Consider the following 14,700-nt stretch of genomic DNA (forward strand, 5'->3'; position numbering starts at 1 on the left):
AACTACACATCTGATGCACACTCGGCACTGCTACATCAGATGTAGCAATCTGATGTAGCAGAGCCGAGGGTGCACTAGAACCCCTGTGCAAACTCAGTTCACGCTAATAGAATGCATTGGCCAGCGCTGATTGGCCAATGCATTCTATTAGCCCGATGAAGTAGAGCTGAATGTGTGTGCTAAGCACACACATTCAGCACTGCTTCATCAAGCCAATACAATGCATTAGCCAGTGTTGATTGGCCAGAGTACGGAATTCGGCCAATCAGCGCTGGCCAATGCATTCTATTAGCCCGATGAAGTAGAGCTGAATGTGTGTGCTAAGCACACACATTCAGCACTGCTTCATCAAGCCAATACAATGCATTAGCCAGTGCTGATTGGCCAGAGTACGGAATTCGGCCAATCAGCGCTGGCTCTGCTGGAGGAGGCGGAGTCTAAGATCGCTCCACACCAGTCTCCATTCAGGTCCGACCTTAGACTCCGCCTCCTCCGGCAGAGCCAGCGCTGATTGGCCGAAGGCTGGCCAATGCATTCCTATGCGAATGCAGACTTAGCAGTGCTGAGTCAGTTTTGCTCAACTACACATCTGATGCACACTCGGCACTGCTACATCAGATGTAGCAATCTGATGTAGCAGAGCCGAGGGTGCACTAGAACCCCTGTGCAAACTCAGTTCACGCTAATAGAATGCATTGGCCAGCGCTGATTGGCCAATGCATTCTATTAGCCCGATGAAGTAGAGCTGAATGTGTGTGCTAAGCACACACATTCAGCACTGCTTCATCAAGCCAATACAATGCATTAGCCAGTGCTGATTGGCCAGAGTACGGAATTCGGCCAATCAGCGCTGGCTCTGCTGGAGGAGGCGGAGTCTAAGGTCGGACCTGAATGGAGACTGGTGTGGAGCGATCTTAGACTCCGCCTCCTCCAGCAGAGCCAGCGCTGATTGGCCGAATTCCGTACTCTGGCCAATCAGCACTGGCTAATGCATTGTATTGGCGTGATGAAGCAGTGCTGAATGTGTGTGCTTAGCACACACATTCAGCTCTACTTCATCGGGCTAATAGAATGCATTGGCCAATCAGCGCTGGCCAATGCATTCTATTAGCGTGAACTGAGTTTGCACAGGGGTTCTAGTGCACCCTCGGCTCTGCTACATCAGATTGCTACATCTGATGTAGCAGTGCCGAGTGTGCATCAGATGTGTAGTTGAGCAAAACTGACTCAGCACTGCTAAGTCTCTGCATTCGCATAGGAATGCATTGGCCAGCCTTCGGCCAATCAGCGCTGGCTCTGCCGGAGGAGGCGGAGTCTAAGGTCGGACCTGAATGGAGACTGGTGTGGAGCGATCTTAGACTCCGCCTCCTCCAGCAGAGCCAGCGCTGATTGGTCGAGTTCCGTACTCTGGCCAATCAGCGCTGGCCAATGCATTCTATTAGCCCGATGAAGTAGAGCTGAATGTGTGTGCTTAGCACACACATTCAGCTCTACTTCATCAGGCTAATAGAATACATTGGCCAATCAGCGCTGGCCAATGCATTCTATTAGCTTGATGAAGCAGAGTGTGCACAAGGGTTCAAGCGCACCCTCGGCTCTGATGTAGCAGAGCTGAGGGTGCACAAGGGTTCAAGTGCACCCTCGGCTCTCCTACATCAGAGCCGAGGGTGCGCTTGAACCCTTGTGCAGCCTCGGCTCTGCTACATCAGAGCCGAGGGTGCGCTTGAACCCTTGTGCACACTCTGCTTCATCAAGCTAATAGAATGCATTGGCCAGCACTGATTGGCCAGAGTACGGAATTCGGCCAATCAGCGCTGGCCAATGCATCCCTATGGGAAAAAGTTTATCTCACAAAAATCACAATTACACACCCGATAGAGCCCCAAAAAGTTATTTTTAATAACATTCCCCCCTAAATAAAGGTTATCCCTAGCTATCCCTGCCTGTACAGCTATCCCTGTCTCATAGTCACAAAGTTCACATTCTCATATGACCCGGATTTGAAATCCACTATTCGTCTAAAATGGAGGTCACCTGATTTCGGCAGCCAATGACTTTTTCCAATTTTTTTCAATGCCCCCAGTGTCGTAGTTCCTGTCCCACCTCCCCTGCGCTGTTATTGGTGCAAAAAAGGCGCCAGGGAAGGTGGGAGGGGAATCGAATTTTGGCGCACTTTACCACGTGGTGTTCGATTCGATTCGAACATGGCGAACACCCTGATATCCGATCGAACATGTGTTCGATAGAACACTGTTCGCTCATCTCTAATGACTAGCAAAGAGAGACAGGACTCTTCTGAAGACTCAAAGTTATATTCAATGCAAAATTCTTCATACCAATTACATGTGCAGTAGATATGAATAAAAAAAGAGGTTTTGATCTTTGATCAAAGTTTTTTTCACAGGTATTCATTCATTTATGACAGATCAAGAAAGTCTGTACAATCAGATATTCATTATATAGGATTATATAGGAATTTTGGATCTTGACATTGCATTACTATATTTCAATTGGTAATTGAATAAATGTGATCTTTCAACCTCATTGCTTGCTGTTATCCTCACTAAAGTTTACTCCAACCTACAGTTAACCACTATCCATTTTCTAGGCTATATCTAGGCCACCATATTCTATTTTTTGTGCCCTTAAGTTATTAACTATTGACCTCAATGTACATTTTAATAGGTTATACACTGTATGAGGAGTGAGTTTGGCTTAGTCTACTTTCTAGTTCAATACTACACAGTGATTTTATTTCTACAGAAGCCCATGTTACCCTAAAACTGGGTGCGGACGTCTCATTTTCGTCAGTATTATGGTGAACAACCTGCCATTTATAAGTGACATCAAAAGGCTATTTGTGAGTAACAGAGTTGTAAATGAAATTAAAATATTGCTAAAAAAAATTAGCAGATAAAGCTATATCTTACTCTGTGACCTAGGCATGACATCACCAGTTGATGGCAGGCACCACTTTAGCCTTATTATAAGTGTCAACAGGAGTTGGCATCAAAAGATTACTTGTGTATTATCTTAGGGACAGATTTATGACCATTTCAGTGGTAGAATTAGGGCCATATTTTCGCAACAAGATGCATTACTGTGTCAGCAAACAAGTGACAAATGTCCTAGATTCTGTGTATCAGCGGGACTCCTAGCAGTCAGTCACTCACCTTAAATAGGCTTTCTGAGATTTTTTTTTTTTTTTACACAAAAATGCGCACACATGAATTTTTCTAACTGGGACCACATAAAAATTTCCTACCAGTTTGCATAACCAATGACCCCAAAGTAGAAGATGTGAAGATAAAATTAAAGGGGTTGTCTCATCACAAGTATGCTATCTATACTGCTAGTTTATGTGGATTTAAGACTTTTCCTAACTGCATTGCTTTATCAAAACTGCTTTGTTTGGCCGTTATCTTAATTTATTCACTTCATTGTTTACACTCCGTTTCTATGGCCCTTGGGATTATCTGCTCATTTGTCACCCTGCTCTCAGGGTGGGAGGGAGGGGCTGGGAGCAACTCTGAGCTGTTTGAAAAGCTCCGCTACTTAAATGACACAGATAGGGGAGGTGAGAGCTCCAGGATTTCTGAGCTCTTATCAGTCGTTTTAATTGAATTTGGCTGATAAGGGCTGAGATAGGGAGTCCGTTACCTCTGTAGTAATGCAAGCTGACTCAAATCCAGCTCTGCTACATCAGCTTCACACTGTGGTAATTCATTTACATCCAATCCCGTGCAAGTGAAACCCCGCCCACCTATGTGCCGAGAGAAGCAGGAAGTGAAGAGAGCACAACAGCCTGCAGGTTAGTGAACAAGCGTCATGGGAATACCCCTTTAAGACAATTACAGTATGAGACTGGAGCTACAGTATTGAGTTCAGAGACAAATGTCCTTCATGGATAAAATAACTGGGATGTGTGATTTATATTATATGAAATATCGGTCCTCAAGTTACCTAGCCAAAAAGTACACTTGTAACATTACATGTATTCAGACACTATACTACAAAGAAGAGGGACACTCCTATAATCAAAGAATACGGTTCACAAAAAAGCAATATCTTTTTTCCAGTGTGACTGCTGGAACATTACAAATATTTTCCTTGAAGAAATGCCATTATGCCAGTGTACAGATCCATTCTATTACTTAGATCCTCACAATTGTTCTGGGATTCCACACATTCATTAATATGAATATGTCATTTTTTCCACACGCTATAAGCCACACTCTACTTTCCTTGTACCTTTTCACTCATCCTCTCATTGATGTTGTCAATTTCACGGATCAAGGCGTGAATCTCTAGGGCTCCCTCTAAAGCTTTACGGTATTTGTTTAAATCCCCATGGAAACTATTCCACCTAAAGCAAAAACACAAAGTTAATATAGAACATGTATAAAAGCATACCTAGCCTTTAAACAAATTTTGTATACATTTATAGTACAGTGTCTATACAAGGATAATAACAACATGTGACCATTATATGACTTGTAGTTTGCATTTTTCAGCAGATTTCCCCTCTGCAGGCTTTGTCAGTAGTTTGCACTTCTCACTGAGCTGGTGGGAGGAGTCTAGCTACAATACACTGCACACAGTAAGTAGAGGAGAATCTGCTCAATAACTATGTATCTCTTATTCAGAAACAGCCCCAGACATATACAGAAATGTTGACCTGTACTATGAATAAAGTACTGTGGTTATGATAGAGAGCTCCTATTTTGCTTTTAGATTCTGCTGTTCCCTTTCTCCTTACTTCTTCACAGACATCTACACATATGTAATCTGAGTTGTGTGACCAGTAGTCCGCCTCAAGATGGATACTGCACAACTCTAAGAATGAAAGTTTCTTCTAATCTCCTGTACTAGTGATTTATTCAAAGTTTGTTGAATTGTTGAAAAAGGGTCTCACCTATATATTTTTGCTAAACAATAACTGCACACTGTAGTGTTTTATATATGTTAGTTTGCTATATTGTACTTCTTCCTGTAACTGTATGAGTAAGCCAAGATATACATTTGTGAATTAGAAAATAGGGCACACACTTGTCATTCAATTGTTTCTTCCGCTGGTAAATGGTCTTCATCTCTTCCAGGTTCTGCCTCTCCAGCTTATTGGCAAGAGCATTAATAGCTTTTATATGGGCATCATCCACTGTAACTTCCTGCAATGTTCCCAATAAAAATTATCATTGTAGCAATGGAGTAAGTGTGCAACATAGGTCTTCATGATATTACAACAAATTGGCAAGTTTCATAAAAAAAAAAAATTCTTCTATATTTTCCATTATTGACTTACAGACTATTCCAGTGATATGTTAATATACAGTGTATTAGACAGGTGGTACTAAGTGAGCACCAGGGTAGCATAGTTCAGATTATCAAATATATCTCATCTGTCACTTTAATTCATTTTTCCAGGTCCAATATCTTTGGGGGTAATGGGGCTTTGTCGTCAGCAACATAGCTGCACAGGCTTTCAAGCACCTCTTGTACGACATCACTTTAGTTAATCTGTTTTGTCTGTAAGACTCATCCCTTCTTATCTACTGTAAGATCAATTGCAACATGAACCAACAAATATAGTTAAATATTGTCCTAATTTTCAGGTATGTTTCGGTAACTTACGCTCCTCAACATTGCATTTGCAGCACTAAGGTATACAAGCCGCCAGGTTATGCAAATTGAAGAGGCAGCCGGTATCGCTAAGATCTGCTAATGAACAAATTTTCAAGAATCAAGCTTCAATCTGTGGCATTCAGTAGTTGGATTAAAACTCATGGAGGAAATAGTGATGTCAATGCAAACATAGCACCTCTGAGATCGCGTATGTTAAACAAGGATAAATTTACCCCAGTTCCCGCTCCACGAAACTCATTCAACTTCTTCGTAAGCTGCAGACAATGTTCATAATCTTCTCCTACATCCCCAACATTAATCATCACTTCCTAGAAAGCAATTTAGATATACACATAAGAAAACGATAAAAGCTCATTAGAATCTAGCAGACATCAGTCATCAAATCCACCAGTGATCAGTTACTTACCTTATCTCTGATCCAAGCCTCTACTTGATCCACCTTCTGCAAAAATTCTAGTAAGTCTCGTTTATCCTCCAGCATTTTGCCGCGTGCAGCGACAGCTTTCTTTAGCTTCTCCCATTCTTCAAGTAGTGTCTGATTTTTCTGATGTATTTCTGTAGACTTTGGATGTTGCTGAGATACCAATGACTTCCCCATCTGTACATAAAAATAATACCATTCAGTTACTTTAGTTATAAAATAGTGTTCTTAAACCCAGTGTTCACTTGCTTCACTTACCTCCGTAACATCTTTGATTGTCTTCTCATGGGCCAGAATCTCAGCCTCAAACACTTGATGTTTCTGTAAAACTTTCATTTTACTTTGTAGATCAGTGGAACCCTGTTGAGTATCATCATCCAGCATCTGCATGCGGTCATTGATCCAGTATTGTGCCTGGAAATGAAGATTTATCACCTTAAAACAGATTGTTTTCATCAGCATAAGACAGGTTGCATTTCTGTATTTTCTGATCATCACTTCCATGTATAAAACAAGAGCTTATACCTTATTTTTTATGTAAGTAAAGAAAACCATGAAATATTTACTATTCATCCCTTTGGCCAACTGGGTTTAGGAAGAAAAACAGACCTGAAAACCATAAAAGGTGTTGTCTTAGACAATTCTGTCAGGACATATGGATGTAACAAAGGGGAACTGTTGTATAGAGCGGCTCACTGGGAATTAGTTAACATGTGTCTTTCACAAAATATAAAATAGCTGGTGTCCTATAACAGAAGTAAATTGTTAAATAAACAGGAATTTCTTAAGAACAGATGAAGAAAAGACAACATCTTCCAGAGACATGCCATGGAAACATAACCAAAACAAATCCCAAAAAATGCAGTGTATTACCTCTGTGAGGTTCTGGTTGAATAGCGCCAGTAGGAGGGCTGTAGTTAACTCTTCCCGTCTGGCCTGACTGAGAGCTTTCACCTTCTTCCTCCTGTCTATGATAGAATTCAGTTTGTATTGGATCTGTCTAGTATCCAGTCCTCTGTCCTCCTCTTCTAGGAGTTTGGTAGCTTGATCTTGTAAGGATATCACCTGAAAAATGGAATTTACCCAGTTTTACCCATCACATTATATATTGGCTTTCTATGTCAAACATATCAGTTTGATCCCACTATATTAGATACTAGTAGAAGGACCCGGCTTCACATAGGTATGTTTCATTTTTTGTTTGCGTAGTGGTCTCATAAGAATAAGTTGTTTGCTATGGAAACCTGGTGTAAAGTTGTATATATGTGAAGACTGAAGAACTTGCAAGTTTCCATTGGTCCATAAGCGTCATGTGATCATGTGTATCTAAGTTTGGATATCAGTGAAAAACCTGTGATGAGTTGTTATGGAAACCTGGAGTAAAACTGTGTGTATGTGACCTAGTGTAGCAGTGTGGCAAACAGCGCCCTGTCCCTTTAAAGTTGACCTACAAAAGTGAAGAAAAATGACTGGGTTGTTATGGAAACCTGGAGTAAAGCTGTGTGCATGTGGAGACTAAGCACCTATGAGCTTCTACTGGCTGATAAGGGACACATGACCGTGTGTATGGCAGTTGGAATATGAGCGAAAGACTTGCAGGCTTATATCGGCTAATGCAGGTCATTTTTTGAGAATACTGTGTCTTAGGAGCGGTATGACTTAGGGGTAATTCACACGGAGTAAACTGGCATGTAAAAAAAACACGCCAAAATACACGTCAAAATACACGCCAGTTTACTCTGTGTACATTGACCCTAAGGGGTAGTTCACACAGAGTTTTTTGGCGTGGATTTTGACGCTGAATCTGCCTCAAAATCAGCCTCCAAAAAAAGCCTCCCAATAGAGTTCTATTGGGAGGCTTTTGTCGTCAAAATCCTCACCAAAAAACTCCATGTGCATTGCCCCTTAGAGAACAGACACCTGGTCTAAAATCTTCCCGGACACCTGATGTACCTGTGTGCCAAATTGGTGAGGATCAGTCCAGTCGCACATAAAGAACAGACAGACAGACAGAGACTCATTTTTTCTCGTATATATATGAGATTTACAGTTCTTTCTGTATAGATATATTGATTTAAACATTCTAGAGTTTAGTGGGGGGGGGGGGTCAGATACAAGGAATATCTTGCACTAAGCAGATTCATTATCTGTACCTCTAGGATTAGCATGGTCCTTGAAGGTACCACACGGCTAGCACTACATTGATCTCTCATGTTCCTGTATTTGGTCCCTGGACAGTTAAACCAATGAACCATAACTTTATCGAAAACTGGTTCAGAAAACTAAGAGACTCTTCACACTGTCTATACATTGTCTATGTTTACTGTATGCACCGGCAAAAACTCCCAGCACATCTGTTCAATGGACCTATAGTATAAGCCCATAAGCTGCCATTATACCGACAGAAGCCAAAGTTGTTTAAAATATGTCATGCAGTACAAATCGTGGTCTGTGTTTTTTTTTTCATATATGGAATAGCAGGGAAGACTGTGCTGTTTCACATAGAGGCATCCAGTACAATAAAATGTATACCAGCTATAGGTGACTAATGCCATTTAGTGGCCTCTATTAAATGTTTATGTCCAAGGTTTCTGTTAGATAATCCTACTGTTGGAAGGAAACTGAATAAATTGATGTGAAAAGAGACTAATACAGACCGAAACATCTTCAAGGTCCTGTATAGCTCACAGTGTACCAGAAAATAAGCTACAGCAGTGCATCACTGTGCAGGGCAGAACAGAACATGTACTGTGCTACACTGTAGAGAGGCGCTACTGCATAGTCAATCAATACATACACTCCACACATCGAGATGCTTTACCCATGAAATTCTCATGATGACTGGTTGTTTCTTATTTCTCATTTGTTCTTGTTTCTAATACGTATTATAATAACAGTACCAATATGCATGCAGATTAAACATGGTACCTTTTCATCCTGGGACAAAAGAAGCTTCTCAAAGGCCTCATGCTTTTTGATCAGTTGTTCGATTTCTCCAGCAGATGCTCCGAGGTCACTTGACTTTAATCTCACCTGCGAAAACAGATGGTAACCGTTCAAGTTATATTTTCTGAAACCAAAATATTAAGCCATGATCTGGTACATAAGGGTGAGTGCCTACATTTTTATATTGTGTGCTGGTAGGCACTAGAAAATGTGCAAATGCTTTTTATGCAGACAGCTAACAGACATGCCCCAGTTATTGCCAGCTTTGACCATATACTACATCATTTTAATGAGTTGTGTTTCCTTTAGGCAAATCTAGTGTTGCCAAGGCTTTACAGTCACAACATGTGCATTGCATTTAGAATCCAGTTTTACTATAGACATTAATGAGAACAGTCTTGCGTTTCATCTTGTAAATGTAGTGTATAATGATCAAAACTTTGGTAAGTTCATCACTTTGGATCTGAGCTCCTAAATTCTCACCATCTGGATGGGCTTCTCAGATTGGAGAATGTTTACTTCTTCTAGCAGTAGAAGTATAAAACCCTATTGTATGGTTTGTCATTATTGAGCGAAAATAAATGTGTTCTTGGAAGTGAATTGATGCCAGAGACTGCTTTTATTGAAGATATGCCTTGGGTCTCAAGAACAGATGTTCTTCCGAGTACAGTATTATGCCATGTATTTCTGGAATTCTCTCTTACACGGAATAGGGGTGTGCCGAGTTTTGTCTAATAATGGACCTCTGTACCAAACAGGTAAATATTTTTTTGCCAATTAAAATAACTACTGTACCCGCATCAGTAAAATGGAAACAGCTGTAGCATAGCATGGATAAGGTGGAGGTTTCCATAGCAAAACTACAAAAACCCACCATCAGAGAGAGTACAATATCACAAAATAGACAGCTGTAAACATCTGTCTTTGGTAATAAGATGTAGCGGATGTTGGGTTGACCAATTTGTTTCCTTCAACCGCATATACAGTACCATTGGAAAGATAATACAACAATTCGTCTTACATAACATATAGATCAGGAATTATGAATTCTTCCATCTATGGGACCTATAATACAGACATCTGCAATATTTTTATTTATTTAAAAAAAAAAAAATGATGGTGAGGGTGAAGACTTACAACACAGTAAGCACTTCATCCAAATCCTCTACCAACCCTTGGTGGCCAAAAACCGCATACTAATGCAGATATAAATAAAGCTTTAACCCACAGCAGCATGTGACCACTGACCGGTGCAGGAAGAAGGTTTCAGACATGGGGGTGCACCATTTGTTTTCACCCTCACAGTTACTGGTAATACAATGGGGTTTTCTTTAGGATGGGTCATAGATAGGAGATTGGAATCAGTTTGAAAAGATCACAGTATTTGGATGAACACTGTTGTCTCTTCACTGAAAACGAAACTCCATACACTATATTGTGGCTGTGCTTGGTTTTGCAGCTAATGGGGCTGAGCTGCTCATAGACCATGTTACGTGACTTCACATGGCCTATGAAACAGAAGTGAATGGGACTGAGCTGTAGAATGGATATGTGACCAATAGATGTGATGTTACTGCCTGAGAAAAGAAACTGGAGATCTTTCTGAAAGAAAACCATGTTGTCAATTCTGGAAAACCTCTTCAATTCTACGTTCCACACGGAATTTAGGATAGTAAATGCTGTTACCTGCTAATGGCTAATAAAAAGAATTGCTGAGTAATTTACACAACTCCAACTGTGTGCCCATCTGCTTTATAACACACAACATACCAATAAAAGAGAGGCCATATTTACCTGATGTTAGGTGAATCAATGGTTCACAGCAGGATGCAGACAGGCAAGTGATAAATGGTGGAAACTGCACAGGTATTAATAAAACATCCATACTTACGACTTTGTGCATATCAGCCTACCAAAAGCAAGTTGCACTGTATCATATGTTATTGACGAGAAGAAAATTTCCACCTTCAACAAAGCAGGCAGAACTGTACTGTCGTAATCCTCGCTGATACTGGGCAGCCATGATTACTGGATTCTGAGGCAAGATCTCATTGCATTCTATTCACATATACACTATGCCTATATATTAGTGACTGTTGAACAAATAACTAATGTTCTGCAGTGACTCTTTAAGACTTTGTTCTTGAGACGTCCATTCATTGGTCACAAATGCAATTGGTTTTCTTTGAAGAAATCCCCATTTTGTGTTGGATAAGTGGAATAAATTTACTAATCCTCTTTGTGCAAAGTTTGTCAGAGTGGATGATAAATGTAGTGCATCTTTTAGACACCCTGTTCAATTTTATACGACTTAATGTTTAGCTTAACTTTGGCATACACAAGTGCTTTTCATCCTTTGTCTTGCCAAGTTTAAAAAGTTTCTGATGCCTTTAATAAAATGGTTAGAGACATGTACAATATGCCCGTTGTTTCTCCATTGCAGCAGTATTTTAAAAAGGATCTTTCACCACTATCTCCAGTTGTTTGCACCACCGATTCTGGAACATTGGATTTTTTTCTCTAGCCCCCAACATTCCAAAGCAATCAGTGCACTTAGCTTTGGTGACTGATATGTTAGACTTCTACTGTCACAGGGGTGGTCTCATATAGAAACAGGCAAGGGAGTGGATTTATGAGCTTAGGGACAGGAAGTGTCAGAGCTCTGACAAGGCTACCCACTTGATAGTAGAAAGTATAACAGGCACCAAAACTAATGGTACTGATTGCTTGAGAACAGTGGGGGCCCCCCAAAAAATTCCAACTGCACTTGAATTGGTAGAGAAGTGTCTATTAAAGCATATAAAGAGTTGAAGATAGTGGAGGTGATGAAAAATCCACTTCAGGCTAAGGCCCCATGTAGTGGGCCGCAGTAAAAAGGTTTTTCCCGTAGTGCTTTTCACACAAAGTCCACAGAGGCTTCTTCTGTAGACTTCCTTCTTCCATTATACCAATAGGGAAACCGTTGAGGTTTCTGAAGTTATAATTGACATAGTGCAATTGCCCAAACCGCAACAGTTTTGGAAATCACAGCGTTTCCACTGTGCACATTTTCTGCAATGTGTGGATGGGATTTGCCACTTTGCAGTGACTGTAAAATGTGTTTTTTGCTGCAGCATCTATACCACGTGGAGCCCTGGCCTAAAACAGTAAATGTACCCCACTATCTACATATGAAAACTAAACATTTTCATAACCCTCTGTAATAACCATTCACAAACATATTCAAGTAGGCCAGTAATTCTAAACGAAATACTTAGTTGCTAATAACCTCCTACAAGGTATCTAATATAAATGAACCAGTATTTTAGCAATTCTGTCAGCTTAGTATTTTACATTTATGGACTTTGTGTTTGTTGCACTAGTATAAGGTTTAGTTTTAAGGCTACTTACAGTCTGACATACTCTGAATTTGGGCTAGCTGAACGTGTACCATATGTGTGCACAGATGCACTTGACAAGCAGCACAATAATGCTAGTCATGATAGTGAAATATTGGCATGTACAGACGTGGCAGGGCTAAGGTGCTATATTTCACAGTGATTCTTGAACTTGTAGTATGACACTTTTTAGTAAGAAGACCTGATCTGGTCATGTGGTGTTTGTAACATTCTGCTGCTGCTTGGGTCATGTTCTATCAAAGGTCATAAAAAGCTGCTCTGGGGTGTATGCAAGCAGATTAGACTTTGGACGCTATTCGCAGCAGGGTTTCCCAGCAGGGGGGCTAGTGGGCTGGCACGGGAAGGAGTAACCAACAGCTGGAAAACTGAACTGGAAATCCAATACTAAACCGAGCGTCTGTGTCTGGATACTTGGCTGTCACTGGATAGGGCTACACAAAACCACATAGAGTCATTAACTTGATAATGTATTTACTCTGCTCAGTGCAAGACTGACTATAGTTAACTCCATGACTGCTAAACATAAGATGCTGATGAGCATGGTCAAGAGCAAAGTCAAACTAAGGAGAAATAAAATGGAGCAATTCCATCGGTGCATGGTAATCCCTAACCAGGTTATAGATGTACATGTAGATTTTGCACCAGCCCACCAGTTCCAAGTACCTTCAGTTCATGGAAGAGGTGGATACGTCAAGTACACTGTATACTTGGCCCTATGATAAGGATATTTGGTGTTCTTTTTATTCTATACTCCTATAATGTCTCCATCAGACATTCCTCTAGCCATGAGCATAGTAACAGAATAGACAACATGTCCATTTCAATTTCCTTACTTGGGGTCGGATGGGGATGCCTAGGACCCACAGTTTAATTGAGTCTGTGAGCCCACTATACAGTTACAGGCAAACATTACCTGAATCTTCTGCAAATTCCTAAAACTGTCCTGACATATATTATCCCTGGCTGCCGGATCCTTGTCTCAGACTGTTTCTGTCCTGTCCTGTATCTTGTTGACTGGCTCTTGTATTGACCCAGCTCTGAGAGCTGTGAGCTGGGGATATGTGATCACATAGTAGCAGAAAGACCCACAGAAACTTTGAAAAAACAGAACCCAGAACAGACCTGAATACCTGTATACAATACAGTAAGTGCATTGTACTGTGATGTGTGTCACTCATGCAGGATTTGTGGTTGGACCTGGAGGCCCACCAGTAGATACACTTACTCCCGTATGGACCAGTCCAAGCCTGTCGACATCCTAGCTAAAGCAGAAATGAGTTTTGTCTGTGACCAGTGACGACTGCAACGTTTACCTACAAATAAACTCAATAAGGTGCAAAGCTAGAGGCAAAGAGACGAAGGTCCTTACTCATACATATATCTATTTTCAACCATACTGTGTAACTATGCAGGTTTTATGAGATGTAGAAGATCACTGATACCAGTTACAAAGGGGATGCCATGCTGGTTCAATGGGTTTTCCCGGGAATAGTGGCAACCAGAAGATGATCTTCTCATAGCATCTCTCAACATCACATACAGATCCCTTTTGGATTTGCTTCCAAAAACACATTCCTTCAAATACCTTCACTAAAACATCTGTTCTTTGTTTCATTTACTCTACTTTTTGGGTTATTTTCCCCCATTTACTGCACTTTTTTTTGATTGCTGCATTTTGTTACATGTGGTAGTCACAATGTCACAACATAGCCCCCTGCAATAATACTGGAAATAAAAAGTCATTGAACTGTAAGATCAGTATGTCTCTGAAAGCGTTCTCTTGCTTTGTAGCTGCAGAAATGTGCAGAATCTAAAGACTAAACATGATGTCTGGGGTTTAGCCAAGTAGTGAAGTGCGATATTTGGCAAAATGTTCGCTAGTGACTTTAATTTATGTTTTTAGCCAGTTCTCAGATCTCTTTTTTATAAGACGGCATTTACGTCCTGTATTTTCTTAGGCATGTGGAACGGCTGCTTTGTGCGCTCTCCTGCCGGCTGGCTCTGTGTCTGCTGACATGCATGCATGATAATATAGCACACCAATTAGTCTGTAAAATTACACTCAATGGAAATCCCTCAGGACTTTACAGCAAAGGGCGATTTCTCAAGAATGTTAAAGAGGCAGCAGAATAAAAACTTATTTGAGGGGAGTGGAATCATGAGTAAGTGGTAACATATAGAAGAATCTATTAAAGTGTCTATTAAACAATATTAAGGTTTACTATAATATGGAATCTGTACATACAGCTAATCCTCACTTCACACTCCATCACAATTCTTTTAAGAGGATTT

General features: G+C 40.7%; 1 protein-coding gene across 1 annotated transcript in view; it reads right to left on the minus strand.

Annotated features, from left to right (window-relative positions):
• Window positions 1-14,700, minus strand: part of SPTBN5 (spectrin beta, non-erythrocytic 5) — a 201,019-nt gene that overhangs the window by 51,791 nt on the left and 134,528 nt on the right. The window contains exons 30-36 of the mRNA XM_075282805.1: window positions 8,993-9,097; window positions 6,938-7,129; window positions 6,323-6,478; window positions 6,050-6,241; window positions 5,856-5,951; window positions 5,050-5,168; window positions 4,252-4,366 (exon numbers count right to left, since the gene is read on the minus strand). Coding sequence (XP_075138906.1) covers window positions 4,252-4,366; window positions 5,050-5,168; window positions 5,856-5,951; window positions 6,050-6,241; window positions 6,323-6,478; window positions 6,938-7,129; window positions 8,993-9,097 — 975 coding nt within the window. The remainder of the gene's footprint in view (window positions 1-4,251; window positions 4,367-5,049; window positions 5,169-5,855; window positions 5,952-6,049; window positions 6,242-6,322; window positions 6,479-6,937; window positions 7,130-8,992; window positions 9,098-14,700) is intronic.

This window comes from Leptodactylus fuscus, chromosome 7, assembly GCF_031893055.1.
Source record: "Leptodactylus fuscus isolate aLepFus1 chromosome 7, aLepFus1.hap2, whole genome shotgun sequence".
NCBI lineage: Eukaryota > Metazoa > Chordata > Amphibia > Anura > Leptodactylidae > Leptodactylus > Leptodactylus fuscus.